This window comes from Papio anubis, chromosome 9 (assembly GCF_008728515.1).
Source record: "Papio anubis isolate 15944 chromosome 9, Panubis1.0, whole genome shotgun sequence".
Lineage (NCBI taxonomy): Eukaryota > Metazoa > Chordata > Mammalia > Primates > Cercopithecidae > Papio > Papio anubis.
The window spans coordinates 2,663,227-2,684,244 of record NC_044984.1 but is presented as its reverse complement, the minus strand read 5'-3'; the positions used below and the strand labels follow the sequence as shown (position 1 = coordinate 2,684,244).

At 50.6% G+C, this 21,018-nt stretch overlaps 1 protein-coding gene across 46 annotated transcripts in view; it reads right to left on the bottom strand.

Moving 5' to 3' along the window:
* The window catches only part of CACNA1C (calcium voltage-gated channel subunit alpha1 C), a 729,498-nt gene that overhangs the window by 46,056 nt on the left and 662,424 nt on the right, over positions 1-21,018 (bottom strand). For 16 of the 46 annotated variants that reach the window (XM_017946452.3, XM_017946455.3, XM_009217708.4 and 13 more), the window contains exons 30-31: positions 17,240-17,323; positions 2,733-2,765 (exon numbers count right to left, since the gene is read on the bottom strand). In XM_017946452.3, the coding sequence (XP_017801941.1) occupies positions 2,733-2,765; positions 17,240-17,323 (117 nt within the window). Of the gene's footprint in view, positions 1-2,732; positions 2,766-17,239; positions 17,324-17,917; positions 18,002-21,018 lie in introns of all 46 variants that reach the window. The other 30 variants (XM_009217701.4, XM_017946457.3, XM_017946456.3 and 27 more) reach the window with 5 other exon arrangements.

The following is a 21,018-nucleotide window of genomic DNA, read 5'->3' as shown; positions in this document are numbered from 1 at the left end:
TCCCTTGTATCACCTCCTTCTACTTTCCACAGCCCCTGTCCCAAAGGGAGGGATTAGGGGGCTACTCAGTGCTGAAGAGGGTCTGGTTTGCAGCCCTTGCTCTGAAGCTGTTGCCCTCCTACTCCCCTCTGCCCTGGGGCCTCTAGGAGGCTCCAACCCTCCAGGCTGTACAAAACCCTGGAAGGGAGAGGGGCAGCATAAGAGAGGGGAGGCCTCCCTTGCAAGTGATGCTCCTGCAGATGGGTGCTCAAAAGGCGTCAGGCAATCGCGCAGAAATCAATCATCCATCAATCAATCAGGACGAAATCGGAAATCGTCAAATCATCCGAAATCAAACTGGCGCGAAAATCGCGTCCAGAAATCATCAATAAATCGAAATCAAAACTTTTTTTGCTCAAAATCAATCATCAATCATCAATCAAAGCACTTTAATCAAATCAATCATCCGTAAATCGAAATCAAAAGCGCATCGCGCATCAATCAGGCCAAGGCGAGTGGAGGTGCTTGGGCTGCTGCTGTTGGACCCTGGGGGAACCTGGGGGCTTGGGCACAAGCCTGGCCAGGGCTCAGGACAGGCTGCCCTGCCATCCTCTGCCTCCAAACCTGAGAACATGAGCTGACTCCCCACTTGTTCCTCCTTCTGCCCACACCGGCCTAGTGAGCAGGAACCTAGGAGGGAGCCACTGCCAAATCCGGAGCTAGTGCAGCTCACCCAGCCCTGCGGGCACCGGGAGAGAATGGACCCTCGGGGCTTCCTGTTACTGTTCCCGTCCACACCTCCCTGAGGTGGGAGGTCTCAGGTTGTTACTGGGGCCACCTGGGCCCTCCCCACTCCTTGCTTTACCTTGCCTTTTATCTTGAATTGTTTCTAGGTCAGACTCTCTCTGGCAATATCCAGCGCTAAAGCCCTTCTAACTGCACTGCCTGCTCTGGCCGGCCCTGGTGTGACGTCAGAGGCCGCTTCCCTCACTATGCAGGACAGGAGATTATGAGGGAGGCAGGGAGACCCGGAGGCAGCCACCATCCTGCACAGAAGCAAGCTAGAGACCTCTCCTGCTTTCCAGACCTTCCAGACAGGAGAAGAGCAAAAATATTCCTTATGTTTCAAAATCAGAGCTGCCTCAGTTCCTCCTAAGGCTCCCATTGCCCTCAAGGCAGGGGACAGACTGGTGGGTCTCAGGACCTGCTGCACGGGTACCTGAGGGGCTGGGTTGAGAGCTGCAGGCAGCAGCCCTGTCCTGCCCTGGGCTCTGCCCTGCCTGTGTGTTCTGAAGCCTTTGATGCCCTTAATCTCTGTATTTCTATCACCTGTGTATCTACTTGAAATTCTATTTTCACTCCTTAAAAGGAGGTTGTGTTCCCCCAGAGGAGTATGCAGAGGAGGCTTAGGATTTTATAACTCAGCTGTCAGTTCTACCATGTTCGAGAAAGGAGAAAAAAAAAGAAAGAACAAGCTTAAGTGGAGAACTTCAGCTCCAAGTGTCAAGAGTTTGAGAAGTTGGTGCCACAGGGGCATCTGGGTCTGCTCAGTTAAAAAAACAAAACAAAACAAACAAAAAAAGAAAACACCAAACACCAAGCTTGCAGTGTGAATTCCATTCCACTGTTCAGAACCCTCCCCTGTGGCTGCAGTTTCCTAACGCTGCTGGAGACGGGGAACAAACACGTTGCCATTTGGACACACCAATTTGCTCTAATAAACCAAATGACAATGCAAAAAAGAGGCAGATCCAGACGGCTGATCCAGGAAGCAGCATCCCCAGGAAGCGGGGTAGAGCACCCCGGGCTCAGCCTTTCCTGTGGCAGCCTTGCCTGGCCCTGCCTGGCTGCACTGGCGAACACATCAACCCACCCAAGCTTGCCTCGGTCTGTGGACTTTGCGGCTTGGTCAGTCAACCCCACTGGTCCTTCTAAAAACTCATACTTGGCCCGGTTTGAAATGCGTAACGGCAGCCTTTTGGAGGAGCCTGGGTCAAGGAGGCTTCAAGGTCACACTGAATGGCGTCTCTTTTATCATGTTAGCCAAAGCGAATCAGAGACTCCTACCACAGCAGTGATCCAATCAACGGAGCTCGTTTTTCTGCTTCCAGCTTGCTGCAGAACAGTGGCTGTAGCCTAATTTTAATGGACTTCAGGAATTTAGAAAAATGCAAGGGGTAGCAAGGTTGGAGTGCCTGGAAATTCAATCATGCTCTCAGTAACAAATCCCAGCTTAAACCTTCTATGGTGGACTTCCACCTGAAAGCACAGGGAAGCTAGAAGCTGCAGACACTGATGAATAGGAATCATCGTCCGCCCTTCCATCCCCTTGCTAGAACACCTCTTTCTTCCCTCCTTACCCTGGAGCCCTCCCACGGCTCTCATAGGTACCCTCTGCAAATTTCTCACATCAGATTAAGGTCAGAGGCTTTGGCCCGTGGAGTCCTCAGGGCGTTTAACAGGAAATGGCCCTCAGGTCCCATTCTCTCCCAGTGGCTTGTTAGATAGTCAAGATCACAGTGAATTACCACCCCAAGGAAAGCTCAGGGGTAAAACACCACCACTGCACAAACAGCATCTTCACAGCTCACACGAGAAGGGAACAGGCAGGCAAGGCACACGGCAGACACGGTGGCCACATGCAGTGAGAGCCAGGCAGGGCTCCCAGGGACTCTGGAGATCAGGGTGGGGAGAGTAGGGGTGTTAGAGGGGGACACGGAAGCCGGGAGCATGGTCGGGAGGGTTGGTCTTACCATAGAGGGAGAGCATTGGGTATGTTCAGCTGGCTTTAAAGAAAGGCAGATAGAGATAAGCTGTAATGAGCCTCCTAGGAAGATGCCTGGTACTCTAGGTCTTGGCTAACACAGGAGCAACACAGTGGCAGAAGAGGGCAAAAGGAAACAAGTGAAAGAAACGTGAAAGCGTAGGCCTGGCAGGTCCTGGGGCATCCCCGAGACTGTAGGGTCTGTGTTGCTGGGTCTCATGTCAAACAAGGACCCACAGGCATTCTCCTGCCTAAGACCTTTAAAACTCACACCCGTAATATTATTACATAAGCAGATGAGGTCTTTGGGATTTTGTGGATGGAGGTTTGTCATTGTTTTGTTTGGTTTTGTTTTGTTTCAGAGACAGGGTCTCAGCTCTGTTGCCCAGGCTGGAGTGCAGTGGCATAATCACAGCTCACTGCAGCCCTGAACTCCTGGGCTCAAATGATCCTCCCACATCAGCCTCCCCGGTAGTTAGGACTACAGGCACGTGCCACCATGCCCGGCTAATTTAAATTTTTTTTTTTTTTTGTAGAGATAGGGTCTCACTATACTGCCCAGGCTGGTCTCAAACTCGTGGCCTGGCCTCAAGTGATCCTCCTGCCTTGGCCTCCCAAACTGCTGGGATTACCAATGTAAGCCACTGTGCCAAGCCTGTTTTAATTTTATTACATTGTTCACCTTTGAGGACTTGGGCTTTATGCACTTTCGCTTACCCCAGGCAGGACCAGCTGAAGGACAGAGGCCTCGCTAACCCCAGGGCCTATCCTTGCCCACATATATTTAAGCAAAGCAGCCCAAGGGCAGTGGCGTCTCAGGTTTAGGGGAGAATGACTTCAAGTCAACACTGAGGAGGGCCTCCAGAGGTGGCCTCAACTCACTCCATAATGGGGCTTGTTCTCAAAGCTCAGGCTCAGGCAGGAGATGGCCTTGCTTAGCAGTTAGTCTATAGATGCGGCAAGCCCTGGCCATTGGCATGAAATAATGAGTGTTGAATTGTTTTCTAAACTTGAAAGCCCTGCACACAATTTAGGATACGAACACCCCAGGAAGCTGTTCTCACGGGTCTGACTGCTGAACTCATTTGGGGGTAGAAGCTAAAGAAACTGGCGTCTGGTGAGTATCCCAGGGCCAGCCCTCTCCCCAAGTTCCTGGGGCCTGGCTCTGGGAAAATGCCCTTACTTTTTGGCCTCCAGCCCAGAGGGCTCAGCCCCAACCGATCTTGACCATCTGAGCTGCTAACTCTTTCTAGAAAATCAGGACTTGGCTTTTACCCTCCACTTTCAGATGGTTGCTCTTGTATTTCTGTTTTTAAGGTACAAACAAGGAAAATGTGTAATGGAATTTTTGAAGGATGGAAATGTGCACAACTAGACATTTGCTTGCAGCCTGGAAATATTTCTTGGGTAACAGATTTCTCAGCAAAAAAAAATTTTTTTTTTCATAGCTAGTTGGTAGGGTGTCCTTTTAGGGGATGGTGAAGATATAGGGTGAGGTGAGGCAAGAGAAAGAAAGGGACGCTTCTCTAGGCTTTTACAGAACACTCTAGATCTGGCTCTCTAGATCTCAGCTTCTGCTTCATGAAGATTCCACTTGCCAGGTCAATCCTTGTGACTGCACGGTGTGGGGTCCCTAGGATTTGGCTAGCAGGCTGAGCTTGAACACAGAGACAAACATAGGTAGACAGACACACGTGCGTGCGCGCACACACACACACACACACACACTCTCTCTCTCTCTCTCTCTCTCATACAGGCATGCACAGAAGAAATTTCTTGGCAAAGCACCTAAACCCCTTTTCCTCTGGTGTGTGATAGTTGCCCAGGATGGTCGGGTCTGGCTACCCTCTGGCATCGTTCTGCCCCGCTCCTGGCCCAGTGCTTGGGCTCTTTTGCTCATGGACAAGGAGTTCTATGTTTCTCAGGCTTCAGTGGGGCAGGGAGGGAGGCCGAGAGGGAGGTAACCTACACCATGTTAACTCCAGAGTATTGGGCAGAGTTCCCAGGAAGCTTGAGCCATTGCTGGCCTCTTGGATCCATCCTGCAAACCATCACAGCTGCTCATCACTTCTAAGAACCCTGGGCAAATGCTTGAAGGTCTTCTGGGTCAATCCCAGCCTGAACAGGACCAAAATGGAGATAATTCTGACAACACACCCAGGTATTTGGCTTACCTGGCCTAATTGAACCAACCTCTAGGCATCCAAAAAAAAAAAAAAAAAACACACAAAACCGGTTTCATTTTACTTCTTAAACATTCAGAATCCTTCATTTGGGATTTTTAGATTTTTAAACATTTAACTGTCTTTTCTCTTGTTGCATTTTATAGCTCCCATTTAAGACCTCGTCTATTTAAGTCATATTTCACTTCAAGACTTGACTTTAGGTCTGTTCTGATAATCTTGATAGTATTTTGTATTTTAATAACATGTATTGATTTAACATTTCCTATGGCATGTCTCTGTAATAGCAGACAAGAAAAAGTCAGGAGCAGCTATGAGGACAGTAGAAAGAGGAGGAATGAAGACTCTCTGAGATCTATGTGGCATTCTCCCACCCTGGTAATGACAACTCTCCTAAGGGACCAACTTTGGAAGAATCTAGAGACTCAAAGATTCACTTTTTCTTGAGCCTTAAGCCATACTGTTCACAGGGCATTTTTGACTAGCTGAGACAGTGTTGCCTCTAACACCACACAAACTTGTTTTCACATGAGGAGCTACGTTTACAAGGTCTGTGGTCTCAAAAACCAATAACCATTCACGATGAAATCAGAGAGCAACACCTGAGTGATTTCTACCTGGTAACAATAGGAAGCAGCCTAAGACACAGCCCCTACCCCCAAGGCCCCCAAGGTCTACTGATGCCCTAGACGTTTCCTACATGAACCTAAGTCATCGTTGGTCTTTGGTACCCTTTCCCCTTGGCAAGTGAATCCCCTTCTGAGATGGAAGGAGAGATTGGACTTGCTGGAGTTGGACATCTGTGGTATCCCAGGATCAGCACTTTTAGCTCAGAGACACGTTTCTGTGGTTTACCACTCTCTTTAAATATCAAGTATGGCGCCTTGAGAAACTACAAAGCATCAGTTCTACCTTTGCATGTAAATTCAGAATTTGTTGGTAGCCATCAATACTTGGGCCATTAATCTCTGACCCCTTCCCAGATTTGCTGCCGGGGTCTTTGAGTTAGTTTGTAGTTTCTCCATCTGTGGTCTTTCTGGGGGAAGAAAGGGGCTGTAGGATTCCCTGAAGACATACGGCCCCGAGCCTGGAGACTGCATTCCCCTTTTACAGCAGCCATCAGAGCTGCTTACATAACCTGAACATTCTGGCTGATTTTTAATACGGCACTGTCTCCACTAATGGTAGGCGTGGAGAAATTTCTGAGCAGCCAACTCTTTCATCCTTGTTTTCTAATGATCTGGTAATTTTCAACGATTGCACGATATCGGGGCAATTAACTTAATTTTTTTACGTAATTGATATAAATGAAATGAGGTTATTACTCCGTATCTGAGGCAGAGGTCGGGCGTTTTCAGAGAGAGAGAGCTCTGGTTAGTGGTTCCAGGTAACAGGCTCAGGGCAAATAGAAAGGAGAGCCGATTTCCTTCCTTCAGTATGCTTATGCAGATTGCCTTGGTTTGGCAGAAGTGGCATTGAGGAGAGGAGCGGTGCAGGGCAGCTAATGAGAGGAGGTCTCTGGAAAGCCGTCTTTCTGAATTAAGCTCAGGGTCAAATGAGAAGTAACACCTCAGTGCATGAAGTCTTTGTTTCTGGAAGGCAGTCACTGTGCACTTATTTTCATCGGAATGCCAGGTCTAGGCCACATTTAGGATGCTGAGGGGTGATAGTCAGGGAATGCCAGAGGCCAGCAGAGACAGGATCCTCCCAGGTGGAGGATTTTCCCACCAGGATGGTGTGGGTGGCCGCGGGATGAGTTGCCACATTACATGGTCTCTCTGGAGACTTAAAAGGTAGTTGAAAAATAGCTTTTCACCATACGAAAAAGTTTTTAAATAATAATTATTTTTTGAAAGCACAGCCAAGCATAAGGATTATAGAAATTCAGGGGCCGAGCAGTAGATCTCTAGGCTGGAATACCCAGCCCAGCTGTCCTCCACCATACTCTCCTGCGGCCAGAGAGCATTGTGAAGGGAGCATAAGCCATGGCTGCATTCTCCTTGGCAGGCTGACTTTGAAAGGTGCAGATGACCTCTGATCTCCTCCAGGGAAGGCTGGCTCTTGGCCCTACAGAAAAGGACTGCCCAATTCCAATGGCTGCCATTGAAATAACGCTATGACCTCAGTGTCACTGAGATTCCACGCACCTCTGAAACAGATGTCAAAAGTAATGTCATGGGATTGTGAGTCTCTAAATCGTGGTCCTGCTACAGAACCCTTGCTATATTTTTTTAAATGTCTTGTCCAGAACTTAGGGAGGTGGATCTGATATAAATTTCATTCCAAGCCACGTGAAGGTCTCGATCCAGCTGGTACCCCCTCCCCATGCTCCACTTCTCTGCTTGTACTACCTCTAATCTCAATTTGATCTGCAAGACACAACAGCTGGTTCTGTTGGGGGGTGTCATGCTGTGGAGGAAGACCAAGGGGTGGGCTTTTGAGACAGAGACCTTGGAGTTAATCTAGGTTGGGAGGAGGTGGGTCAGGCTGGTGCACAGAGAGAGCTGGGAATGGCAGGGGTCAGGGGCTGCTAGAAACATCTGACACCAACTTCATGGTCAGGAGCCAGCAGGTGTAGGTTAAGGGTGTGTATGTGGGTCCGCATGATCCTTTTATCTCCCCTTCCCACCAGGAGAAACACATTATCTCAGGAGGAGTCAGGAGGTGCTGACTCTTGGAGCCACTGGGGATGGCAGCAGGGCAAGATATTTTAAGGAGGCCAAAGTAAAGCATGTTTTAAACTGCAAGACTTCTACAGTTGAATGAACAGGTACTTGCTAAGAGAGGCGAAGGTTAAACACACGTCAGCTGGGATAGACAGGAGCTGAGGGTAGAGGCCAGTGGCTTTCAGACAAAAGAGCAAATGAATGAGATATGTGTCGTTGGAAGCAATTTTCAGCAGAATTCCCATTCTGGTTTGGTGTGAATGGAGAGAAGGAAGTGATGGGGGAGGAGCACTGAGCAGAGGAAGACAAAGGGCAGGGAATACACCAGGATAACGCTAAAAATGGACGGGGACCAAGGAAAGAACTCTGTCCCCGGCCACCTCCCCAAGGTCGGAAACCCACGGGCTTTCGTGTTTCTCCCAAGTGGAATTCCAGCTAGAAGGAGAGGGCCTTTCTTGCCTTCCTTGTGTGTCTGGAGTTACAGACACTGAGTTGAAATGCCCCTTAAGAACTTCCCTCAAGGGGCCTTTGGCCCCAAGGGGACTGGCAGCGGGCTCCCAGCATGGGGCTGCGGCTCCTGGCCCTCTTTCGCTCTTCCTGCTTTGTGTGCGAAGCTGTGGATGGCTGAGAGCTATGCCCTGTGCTGCTGGCTGCAGTGACCAGTTTGCTGGCTGGAAGTGGCTGAAGCCTCAGGGTCTCACTGTTATCATCTGCAACCTGATGGCTCTCAAGGTGGTATTACCCGCCAGAAACACACTAAACAAGACTGATTACACAATTGCCTGGGAGTTTCATCTTCCCCTGGGAAGGACAGCCCAGCATCTAGTCATTCAAACAAACCAACCTCCACCAACGAAAAGCCCATGAAGGATAAACGAACGAAATCGCTGTGCCAGCAGTGCCAACTGCATCAAAGAATTCCTTATGCCAGAAGGAGAGGCCACAGGATAGAGAAGAAAGGCAGAGAAACAGACAGTGGGTGAGGCAGGGAGGGGCAGAGACTCAAAAAGGAAACAAACAGATGATTCCAGGGTGGGAGCGCCAACTATGAGAGTAAATGGGCATGAACAGAAATGGCCGTGCTTCTCGAGGCACCCTACGTATCTTTGAGCCTGCCTGTGTCTCCTCACTACCAGCTCATGGCATCTTCTAGGTGCCTTTGCTTTACAAGATTTCTGGAAAAAACCCCAACAGCAGGTTGCTGAGCCTGTAGGAACTAAAGTGTCGGACACTGAAGTGTCAGGTCAGGTACAATCAGCTGTCTGGCCACAGCAAGGGGTGTGCTAGGCAACTTCCGCCCTAACATGGAGGGGAATAGAGGGTCACATGTGGGTTGATAAGATGAGAACAGGAAAGGAAAGAGCATCTGAGGAAAATAAAAAGTGACACGGTATGGGGCAGAAGGCAGAGGGCAAGGGGAGCCTGGACGGGTCAGAGCCGCATCAGGACCTCGGCAATCTCACACAGCTGAATTAAGAACCCAGATTGGATGCCTATAAAAAAACAGGTTCCCATGACCTTTTGGGTCAAACCTGCAGGGTACTTCTCAAGGCAAAGCTTTTGAGAAGACTCGCTGCACCGGGCCACTTCTCAGGCCCGTCTCTCTGTCCCCACCCCCACAACCTCAACATCACACCAGTTCACACAGCAAGCCTCGCCCTCGACCTTGAGATCTGGGGCCTTTGGCCTCTCCCAGGGGACTGCTGATGGTCAGATGCTTCATCCCACTTCTAGGAAAATGAGGGTGGCTCTGCTAACTCTCTCCAGGGCCAGCTGTACTCTTAAGCAGAGTAGAAAACAACCTAGTTGCTCTACAAAGAGCGACTAGGAAAAGGGAGGATGGGGAGGGACCTCACGAAAGTATCCTCCCCACTCAGGGGTCACACTGCTGAAGGCTCACCTGAGATACAGTCAACATTCCACCTGCAGACTGAGCATGGCCTTCTCTTCAAGGTACAGAGATTTATTAGAAGGGCCGCTCACTGAGCTGCTACCACCCAGCACGAATCACTGTGCTGGAATCACTTCATTTTGAAACAAGGCACCTTGGTAGCATTAGGTTTGTTGGGGGTGGGGGGTGTTGCTGAAAGTGGGAAGAAGCTGGAAGGGCCTCCGAGGGCAACAGGAGGCTGCAGCAATGAGAAGTGGGGCTGGAGGGAGGTGTCAAGGATAAGCTCTGCCCCACCCAGCTGTCCTGCGACCACGGAGCTTGATTGAATCTATCTGTCCTAGAGCCAGCTCAGGCCACACCCACCAATGTCACCTAGACAATGGCTGGCAACAGCACCCTCTTGAGCTCCCTACTGACTTGGAGTTCCGGTCAGCTTGCTGTGGAAAACCTGTGAGAGTAACCTATTTCCTGCCTCTGGCCTTTTGTGTCCTCGCCTAGAAAATGAGTATATCCTCAAGCAATATCACAGAGCAGATGCTCAAGGTACCTTTGAAGAATAAACAGATAAGGGTTTGGGCTAGGTGGGCTCTAAGGTGTGTACACCGTAATGTCCTTGGACAGATCTGCTTTCTGACCACATCTCTCTACCCTCCTCCCTCATCACAACTATGGGCGGCGGGAGGGCACTCAGCCTTGCCTTTCTTTTTTTTTTTTGTGACGGAGTCTCGCTCTGTCCCCCAGGCTGGAGTGCAGTGGCGCGATCTCCACTCACTGCAAGCTCCGCCTCCTGGGTTCACGGCATTCTCCTGCCTCAGCCTCCTGAGTAGCTGGGACCACAGGAGCCCGCCACCACGCCCGGCTAATTTTTTGTATTTTTAGTAGAGACGGGGTTTCACCGTGTTTGCCAGGATGGTCTCGATCTCCTGACCGCCCGCCTCGGCCTCCCAAAGTGCCAGGATTACAGGCGTGAGCCACCACGCCCGTCCAGCCTTGCCTTTCTTTTGCCTATTCTGGCCCTTCATGGCATGGGGCAGTGGGCGTGGTTACAGCCACAAAGGCAGACGGAGAGAGCCAGGCCCGCTGTCCAACGCAAGCACTGTGGGTTGCAGGCCGAGAGAGAGGGCTGGAGTCGTGCAGGCTGAGCTGACTCACCCCTGAGGGGGCGGACGTGTAGCAAGCAGCTCTGTCTCTGACTCAGGACTGACTGCTTTTCCTCCATCCTTCCAGGACCCAGACTCAGAGAGGAGCCCGGCTTGCTTGACTGTTGTGGGGAGCAGTGAGTGACAGTTACTGGAAGTCGTGCCTGTGGGCCTATGGTGGAAAGATGCTAAAGTAGAAAGGCTTTCAGGGCCTGAAGGTGGGGAAGACTTGGGACCAGCACCCCGACATGCTGATCCCTGGACACTCCCTGCCCTGCCTTGTCGCCGCTTGCTCCCTCTGGCTCTCCGTCCCTTTCTTCAGCTGCAGATGCAGATGCCAACTGGGTAAAGGGAGTGGTGCTGCTCCACGCCTCCTGGCCTTTGCCTTCTGGTCCCTGTAACCAGAGACACGGATCCTGGTGTAGCCTGCATTCTGTCTGAGCATCCCAGGGGGATCCCAGGCTTTGTGGATCCAGCATCCGCAGCATCTACCGACACAAAGAAGTCAAGTCAGACAGCTCCACCCCAAGTCCTGTTGCCAGGAGGCACTGAATGAGGAGTGCAGGAACCACTGGGCCCTGCCCTTCAGTGATGCCATGCCCAGGCCAGCCTGGCCCAGGGATTTAGCCAGCGGGCACTGTGGAAATACAAGAGCTAATTCTTGGACAGAAATGAGTTTGAATCCAAGGTTTGCCTCCCATTCACCATGTGGCCTTGGGCAGAGGTTTGTCCTGTCTGAGCCTTGATTTCCTCATGTGGAGAGCAAGCGCTCGGTTTTCATCCGATCATGTGTATGGTGTCCTCGGCACAATGCCTGATCCGTGCTCATCAGGTCGTGCTCATGTTGGTCCTCTTCTCCTCATGTTCACAGCCACTGCCACCTTCGCTTATTTCCCTGCTCTGGACACGTCTGTGCGTCGTGCAAAGCCTTCACCAATTCCTCCTGTGGGCTGTGCCCAGAAGCTCCGGGGCCAGTGTTCTTTCTCCTCACTGTGCCTGCTCTGCTCCCTGAAGGTCTTTCTCCTGCTCCTTTTCTCTGCAGAATCTCCACGTGAGCTCCACCAAAGCCAAGGGAGCCTCTCCTCCCTTGCTCTCCTTCAGCACTGTGGCTTTGCGGATTATCTCTATGCAGACGACTCCATCCCTGGAGGAATCATCCCCGTGAAGCCATGGGTGCCTGATGACAGGAAACACCACCTCAGAACCCAGCAAGGCAATGGGGGCAATGAAGCGTCCACCTCCAGCTGTCAGAAAATGCCCAAGTCAGAATCACTGCATGCTGGAGTTGCAAGAGACCATCCCAAACCTCTCACTCCTCACTTATGCATTCAAGGAAATGGAGGCCCAGAGAACGGAGTTCATTGCTCTAAGTCACCAGAGCTGGAAGCATAACCAAAGCTTCTTCATTCACAACTTGGGAATGTTTCTCTATGTCCATAATGCAGGAATTCAGGCTGCCCAGCACGTTCTATTGTTCAGTATATTTTAAAATACAGAATGAAAAAGAAGGGTGTCGGGAAATGCTGTTGGCCCAAGCAGTCAAATTAATTCCAGTTTGGGATGTTTAGGGAGCAGCTTTTGATGCTATAGTAACTTTCATGAACAACTGCAGGAAAATATGATTTCAGACCCAAGCACTGAGGACGACCAAGAGGCTTCCTGAGAGCAGCAGGACGTTGCACTCTTATCTCCCCGGCTACAGAGGAAGAAAAGCTCGGATTTAGACCCAGGTGATGCACTGGGAGAACGGCAGGAGCCCATGTTTCAGATACTGAGGCAGAATTCAGCATGACCGCACGAGGGGGCCTGAAGACAGTCCTCTTGTGACATCTGGCAGTTGTTCAGAGGCATCTCCCAGATGAACAGAAGTTGGTGGGTCCCGATCTCCTCGCACCAGAGGCCCTGGCCCAGGCCTCTCCACTCTTCTGCCTCTTGTCGCTTCTTCTTCTCTAGTGCCAGGGCTTTGGGTACCATCTTGTTGTGAATGACTCCATCCCCAGGCCTCTGACCAGTGTGTCCACCTGTCCACCTGACATCTCCCCTCCAAGGGCTAACAGATATGTCAAAACCGTGCTCTGGCTTTTCCTCACTCACACAGGCCCCGCCTCCAGCCGCCTCCTTGCCTAACTGCTCCATCCTTCTCTGACTTAGGCCAAATCTCCCAGTCCTCCTGGGCAATTCTCCTCCTGCCCCCATGCAGTCTGTCAGGAAACACTGTTAATTTTGTTTGCAAAACAGAGTGATGGGCTGACCATTTTCCACTGCTTCTACTGCCACAACTTTGCTCCATGCAATGGACATCTTCCACCTGGATGACCGCATTTGCCTTCCAAATGATTTTCCAGATTCCACCCTTGACTCCTACAGACAGCCAGACTGGTCTCTTTAAAAACCAGAGTCAGGTCACGTGACACCTCTGCTCAAAGCCACCAGTATATCCCCTTCTTGCTCAGAGTAAAAGCCCAAATGAGGACGCTGTTAGTTACTCCTCTGCTACCCTCGCCTCTCCTTTCCCAGCTCAGTCTGCACCAGCCAACTTGGTTCCTCCTGCTCTGCTACCTCTTCTCCCAGATCTCCGCATGGAGAATCCCAATTCCTTCATGTTTTCACTTTGTTCAACCGTCACCTCCTTAAGGAAGCCCATCTTATTTAAACCAGCGCCTGCCATCACTGCTCCCCAGCACCTTGGAGCCCCCTTATCAGGCACTACTTTTTTTCCTGAAATGTCTATCATCTTCTAACACACCGTACGAGTTCCTTATTTTCTGTCCTTGTTGCATTGTGACTTGTCTGACTATTCCCATCTACAGTGCAAATCTGTGAAGGCAGGGGCTTTTGGTTTGCCAACTGATGGATCCCAGGTGCCTCAAACGGTGCCTGACATATAGGAAGTGAGACTCTGAATGTTGTGGAATGAATGGATGATGGTTCCTGACAGGAAGGGCCCCATAGCCCGGGAAAGAGAAAAGGTGAGGGGAGTGCAAATGTGGGGACGATTTGGAGGAAAGTTAGGGTGGAGAAGGCATCTGGGGAGGGGTTTAGGAGTTAAAGACGGCAGGTGACAGGTACAACGCCCTCATGGATTACACTGAGGCTGACAATGTAGACTCTTTCCAAATAGACCACCCTGGGAACATATGTCTTGTGATGAGAGTATGACTCAAAATATCTGGGAAGGCCCAGAGCAGGGCCCAGGGATGCAGGATTTTCTGAAGGATCCCATGGGCTTGGGAGGAGAATGCTGGGGCTGTCCATAAGGGCTAATGTCCTAGAGGCAGAACCATCTAGTGGGAGGGAGTGACCTCTGAGGATAGGCGGTGTTGCTCAGTTAAGCTGCCATCCCTCACACTGGCTGCTATGTGAGCGCAGGGTCAAGCCAGACTGTGCTTTCAGAGCAGGCCCCTGCAGGCCTCAAAGTAATGGACCGTGGTATGTGTGTGTGTGCTGGTTTTGATCCAGTTGTACCTGTTGGCCAGCTCTGTGGGTCTAAGCATATCTGGGAAACAGGGCTCTCGACTGTGGGTTGTAGGTTATAATTAGACTAACCAAAAGGTCTTGGTTGGAGACTAGGCCCTCTGAGTGACACCAGCAGTAAATTTGGAAAGAATGTCATTTGCTTGGGTGCCACGGTTTCTCCCATTCCACAGTGCGTTACCAGTTTATATAGAGTTTTTAAATAGATGCTCTTATTTGAGCTTCAAAACACACTGCTGTAAATACCACATTCCTCTGACAGATGAAAAAACAGAGTCTTTGGGCATGTTGGTAACGCTTTGACAGGAAGCAGCAGCAAGACTCAACAATCTGCCAGTGTTCTGACTTCAAGTCCAGCTTTCTCCTCTCCCAAACCGCCTTCCTGCCTTGGGGGATGTTATGTTTGTTCTTTTGGTTCAGAAGCCATCAGTTGTGTGGGAGAGGGAGAAAGTGGCTCTGAAATAGGTGTCGGGTCTCAGGACACCTCCTCTTGCTGTCAGTCACATGCACGGTTGCCACCCTGTCCCCCGACAATCCTTCAGTGGGACTTCAAAGCCACGAGTGCCTCGGGCTGGAGCATCTCAGTGTGGGAGGACACAGGGCAGTGGAACTCTCAGCGGGGCTGATTATCGCTTATTTACAAAGTGGAAAAAAACGCTGTGGTTATTTAAGATATCAATTACAGAACGTAAGTTCTGAGTAAACTGTGGCCGGTGGCAGTACACCGGGAGGGACAGGTGAGGTTTCTGTTTACCAAAAGGCATTGTGGAGTACAGAAACCAGGAATTCTGGCCTAGCAGGAAGTGAGCTGGCCCCAGGAGGGCTAGGCTGACTCTGAGGCACTGGAAAGGTACTTAATCTCTCCATCATCACCTTTAGCATCAGCAAATTGGGGATGAGAGTTCCTACCTGTCAAAGGGTAGTTTAGCGTTAAGTCAGATAAATGCAAAGTGATTTGTACATAGAAAACCACTATTCCGATGTCAGGACCACTATTCCGATGTCAGGAGCTGCTACATGGGTCCAGGTCCCCTCCCTACTCCCAACAGAGCCCCCTTTTCTGTATAAATTTTATAGAAAATGCTTTTTTGTTGTTTTTCTTTTTCTTTAAAGACGTGAATAGTTGGGGAGAAAATGGCAGACTGAGTGACAGGGGCCTTACCGACTGTAGGAAGAACCCACAGGACCCCTGGAGCAGCTGCAGTGGGGCCTCTGCACAAGGGGGCAGCTTGCAGCCACCCTTCTGCGTTTTCCTGCTGTGGGGCTCTCGGCTCCTCTACATAGATTTTTGTGTGGCTCTGCACTGCTGCCTGGAAAGGAAACCCCCTGAGGGCAGAGCCCACTGCTGTCCTGTCTTTCCTGTTTCTCTCCCTGCAGTGTCTGCCAGGGCTGAGCACTGCATGGCACAAGCTCTGGGCACAGAAGCTCTGGCCTTTATGTGCATGAGTGGGAACAGCAACTTGGAGCTCATCCAGCTGCAAAACTGAGGTCCATTCAGACAGGGGAGGGGAGTCTCAGAGCATGAGGAGGAAGATTGATTTAAAAAATGATCTGACGATTTACTGGGAGAAGTTAAGAGAGAGTGCACATACACACATACACTCACACACATACACACATGCGTGCGTGCACACACACACATACATACACATGCACACACATACACGCTCACACACACTCAGACATGCACTCACATATACACACATACACACACGGGACAAAGACAGTTCTCAGAGACACAGGGAGACAGATGGGCCATGGTCTCTGGAGCTATAGTGTGAGCAGGGTTGGGGCACCAGGCTATGGCGGGGGACATAGGACAAGTGTAATAACTGCTTTCCAAAGTCCATCTGCTGGAAGAGGAGCAGACGGGGGCTTCTAATCTGGAAGAATCTGGCAGGCAAAATAACATGGCAGTGTAACTGACTGGGAGCAAAAGATGGAGTGGAGAGGGGAGTAAGGGTGCATGGAGGAGCTGGGGGTGGTGGGCTGGGTAGTTCCAAACATCTTAGATCAAAACTCTAAAGCGTCTACTCTGTGCTGTTATTCAATGGTTCAGTGCATCAAAAGTCTATGCAAACATTACCAAGTCTCTTAATTAAGGAAAAATAATGACAAAAAAATTAAACAACACATGTTAAAGACTGACCGCAAGAAGGCTTGCCTATAGATAAAGAGAGATTTAAACATGCCAGGTAACAGAAAAGACATGTGCAGGAACTGATAGGAACTGTATAGGAGGAGGCACCTCTTGGGAGAAGGAGGTGGCAGGAGGCCTTACAGAGGCTGGGGATCTGTCTGAGGCTAGGGAGCCAGAGGCAAGGGTGTGAGAGGTCAGGGGTCGAGGGCAGGAGTGGCAGGTGCATGTGGGAGGGAGGTGCTCACATGGGGCCTGGTTCCACAGCAACTAGGAGGAAAGGTCCACCCAGAGCAGCTCTCAGTAGGTCACCTACTACTTCTAGAGAAGAGTCCAGACATGACTGGTTCTCCTCATTCCTCTTCCAAACCAGCCTGCAGGGACCTGGATGCCTGCGTGGGCTGCTGATGTTAAATGGAAACACAGCCCATTCAACCCAAGATGATGGGTGGTCCTTGGGCGAGGGGGGGCTATGGCTGACTATGTAGGCTGACTCTTAGCCTTAACGCAGGGTATTCTACTTTGAGAGAGCTCTCTTCTAAGATGCTGTGGGGAGGGAAAGGAGAGAGTAGGGAAGGCAGTGGCTGGAGGAGAAGGTGGAGGTCAGAAGAGGTTTGGGTCCCTGCCCCAGCAGCTGCCCACAGTGGCAAACATCCCCTCATGTTCTCACTCCACGGCTCCCAGAGCTGCTTCCTCCAATACAGTGTGACTCATGCCAGGCTGATTGTACGGGAGAGAGAGAAGATGCAGCAATCAGAACTTAACAGAAAAGGGAAAGGCCTAATGCGTTCCAAAGTTAAAATAAATTTTTTTTCAAAATAAAGCAACAAGGAAAAAAAACCTTCAAACCAATTGAAACAAACAAATTAGAAAAAAAAAAAAAAAAAAAGAAAGAAATAAAAATAAGAAGGTGGGGAGAGGAAATAAAATGAAGGAAAAAACCGGGGAAAGACAAATGAGTGTTAGAGCAGGCACGGACAGTTAGGTACAGACGCCATGTACTTACGTTTACCTCGGTGATTGCTATATCAACAATGCTACCCACAACAATCAAGGCGTCAAATGTATTCCATGCATCACAGAAATAGTGCTGCATGGGGCAGAGAAGCCGAGAAGAGAGAGAGAGAGAGAAGAAAAAAAAAACCAACAACAAAGGAGAAAAACAAAACAAAAGGGAAGAGGAAAAATGAAAAAAAAAAAAAGGCATGGAAAAAGGGAGAGAAGAGAAAAAAAATGAGAAAAGAAAGAGGTTACGTGGGCATATTAAACACTCTCTTACCACTCTACAGTTCTGGCGGCTCAAACCTGGATAACCTGGTTTTCGCAGGGTGCAGAGGCCTGACAAAAGCTGGGTTAGTTCAAAGGTGGCGTGGGGCTGTGGCCGCCCCGGGGAGCCGGGCGGTGTGTCCCCTGCACCGCCACTCCCTCTGCTCAGCTCCACGCCCCAGCCCGGCACCGCCGGGCAGAGCTGAGGTAAATGGAAAAAAAGGAGGAGAGAGGCTCCCACTTTTTTTCCCCACAGGACGACGGCAGGTTCAATAAAAGGCATGACTGGAGGCGGGTAAAAACAGGAAATTAAAAAAAAAAATAAAAGAAGGTAAACAGAGAGTGAGAGAGAGAGAAACAGAGGAGGCAGAGAAGGAGGAATGAGGAGGTTTCCTGGGGAGGGCAGAGTAATACTCACATTAGTCTCACTGAGAATGACGTCAATTATGCTGCCAATTACGATGAGGAAGTCAAAAACATTCCAGGGATCACTAAAGTAACCCTACATAAGGGAGGGCAGGCAGGATGGGGATTAAAAAGGAATATTAGACAGACAAGAACAGAGCAACACCACCATCAGAATCATCGTCCAGGCACCTCTGTGTTGCCTCTGGAGTTCCGGACGCCCTCACCATGGCCAGGAGCCCAGGAGCCCAGGAGCACCAGCAGGGAAGGAGCAGCAGGGAGGTGACACTAACCCTACTGCCCACATTCCCTCCGTCACACGGCCCCATCCTACAGATCCACCCACCCTACCCCTTCTCCACAGAGGCCCTGTCCACTTCCCACCAGAGGCAGGAGTGGGTGTGGGGGTGGTGCAGTGCAAGTCACCAGGGGACAGGATGTGGCTACTATGCTCTCTTTTCAGTCCACACTGAGCATCTCCTTCACCCCCAGTCCTCTTCTAGCAGAAGGGCCCATCTGGACGGAGGGAACACAGGTGTGTGACCCCTCAGAGGGTAATGGGCTCAGTCCTATGGGTGAAGCTGGGGATGAAAAAGGCTTTGAAAACCACAGCCATCAGTGTGGGCCGCAGGGTGGCAGGTTATCTGGGCTGAGAAGTGACTCATATAAAGCTCAAAAATAAAAGAAGGACCAAATTGTTAAAATAAGATCCATAATAAGTGCAAGTTTTGCAAATCAAATCAGGGTAACCCTAGTTCCTGCACTGGGTGCCCAGTGTTTCTAGGGACAGTTCCAACCCTGGCAAAGACTTTCCTAAGGGAAAGGAGACAGAGGCAAGGCTGGGCTCCTACTCTGGAAGTGGGTTATGTGGCTCTTGACAGGGCTTTCTGAGGCTTTCTAAGCACCTCCCCAGGTTCTTTCATGGTCATTTTGAGGTAGGGTCCTGCTGAATGCGAATGCCACTCAGAGGGCATGCGGTGATCAAAGCCTTTCCTGAGGATGGGTTTGCTGGGGACAGGCTGGTGGGTTGGGGGAGGCTGGCTGCCTAGAAGGGGATGAAGGCAGTGGTGCCCTAAAGGAGAGATTCTGGCACAGAAGGGGAAGGCCCGTGTCCTGACTTTACTACTTGATTCTGTAGCTGTGGATTTTATTTTTCACCATATTTGGAGAAGAGAAGGGATGAAAGTTCTTAAAAGACTTTTTTCATGTACTTGGACAACTGGTCAACCAAGGAATGGGCTGTCCCAGAGGCCCTATAGGACCCCTGGTGTCCTGGATGAGTGGACTCTTTAGCAGATGGATTTCTTGGGTGTGAGAGGTGTAGGAGCCTGCAGAGCAATGTTCTGTGACTGAATGGGGGACATACACCCCCAGCTACAGGCAGTCATGTTCCCCATGGGTAGAGGAGGAAGGACCAAGTACTACAGACATTTGTTTTCTTTAAGTAAAAACATTTACGCCTTTAGTTTAGATATGGTCTGCAAAGGGGACAAGACAGGGCTGGCCACAGTTTTTCACTGGGAGCAGCATTTTCCTGCCCTCTGGGCTTCCAGGAGGTGGAATTCTAGAGGTCGGACGGGGTATGAAAGCATGAAGCATCCTCCGAGAGGTTCCCAGATCTCTCCCCAGCTCACTTGAAGGCTGCCAACTTTTCCTCTTTATTTTTTACTCACAAAGCCAAGAATCTGTGTTCTTCCCTTTCCTCCCAGCTCTATTCAGCTCTCTTAACTTCCCACTTCCCAGCCATGCCTTCTTTCCAGAGGGACCGAAAGACATGCTGTCCTGGGGCTGTTATTCTTAGCGTGGGAGGTCAGGTCACAGGGAAAGGGGCCTTTCGGTTCCCAGGCATTTCTGCCAAAAGAAAACAGAAACACCACCACAGAGACTCCGGACAGCCAGGATGGGGGAAGCGGAGATTAGCTGACCAGGGCGTGGGTGAGGTGAGGGTCAGCTTCAAATCAGGCTTCCTTGTTGGCTTCCCAGGGTATTTTTCTGAATATAGTGGAGCCTATGAGGCAGAGACACCTCTTTCTCCCATTTAAGTCACGTGCTATGAGCAGGAAATAACCAATTTGCTCTCGGGTTCTCGGATATCATTCACAGGGCAAAAGGAGAATAGTGATTTTGGGGAGAGGGAAATAAAGAGTGAAGACCCCAGATGAACTACAGCTATGCATACGTCTCAAAATTAGATTTCGGAAAACACTGGGCGGCCCTCTCGATACGAATACCGTCTTTGTGGGTTGAGCTGTTTCAGAAGGGAAGGGCAGGGAAGTCAAGGAAGAGAAGCGAGAGAAACAAGAACAAGAGCAGAATCCAGGAATTCTCTGCATCAGCCTAGAAAACGTGCAAGAAAACATTATCTGGGTGTGGGAGCAGGAGGAGAGAGAGAGGATGGTGTGAGTGTCAGTGCTCAAGAAAGGAGGGTGGGTTGGAATCTTCGTCCACCAGAGAGACCTGAAACAAAATGGGTAAGTTGGCCTTGGTCTGCAACACCTCTGAGATGGAGAAAAGGAAGAAATGGACAGAACAGAGCAAAGGTTTGGTGTTGAAAACCAGAGAAACACACACAGTTAATCAGCGGGCGCACAAGGGTGAAGGGCTGAGACCTAAAGGAACCCTGTCAACCGCCTGGCTGTGCACCCCTGGTCACCGTTTCTCCCGGATTTCTTCGTACATGTGCAGACAGAAGGCACAGCCCCCTCCTTCTTGACCACAGCCCCCCTCCACCCATGGCTCCACTGGACTGGCATTGGCTGGGCTCTGTTGGAGTTAATGCCTCGTGCCTCACACTTGCCCTCAGCAGGCTGTGCTACTGCAGGCTTTACACTGACATCTCTGTTTGGTGGCACACTACCTGGGGGGCTGCAGAAACCAGCCAGGTTCCTTGTCGCCGAGAGCTCCTGTGCACCCAGCCCTGGGGGATTTCCGCAGAGCTGGAATGCAGCGGGTGAGGGCACATGTCCGGGGGCAAACAGGGTCCCTTTAAGAGGCAGCTCTTCACCCTGACCCATCCTCCCACCGTCCTGCCCTTGGTGCCCAGAGCCCCTCAGTCCTCCAGCTGGACCATGACGACAGTTTCAGGTCCAGCTTTCGGGCCTCCATCCCCATTGT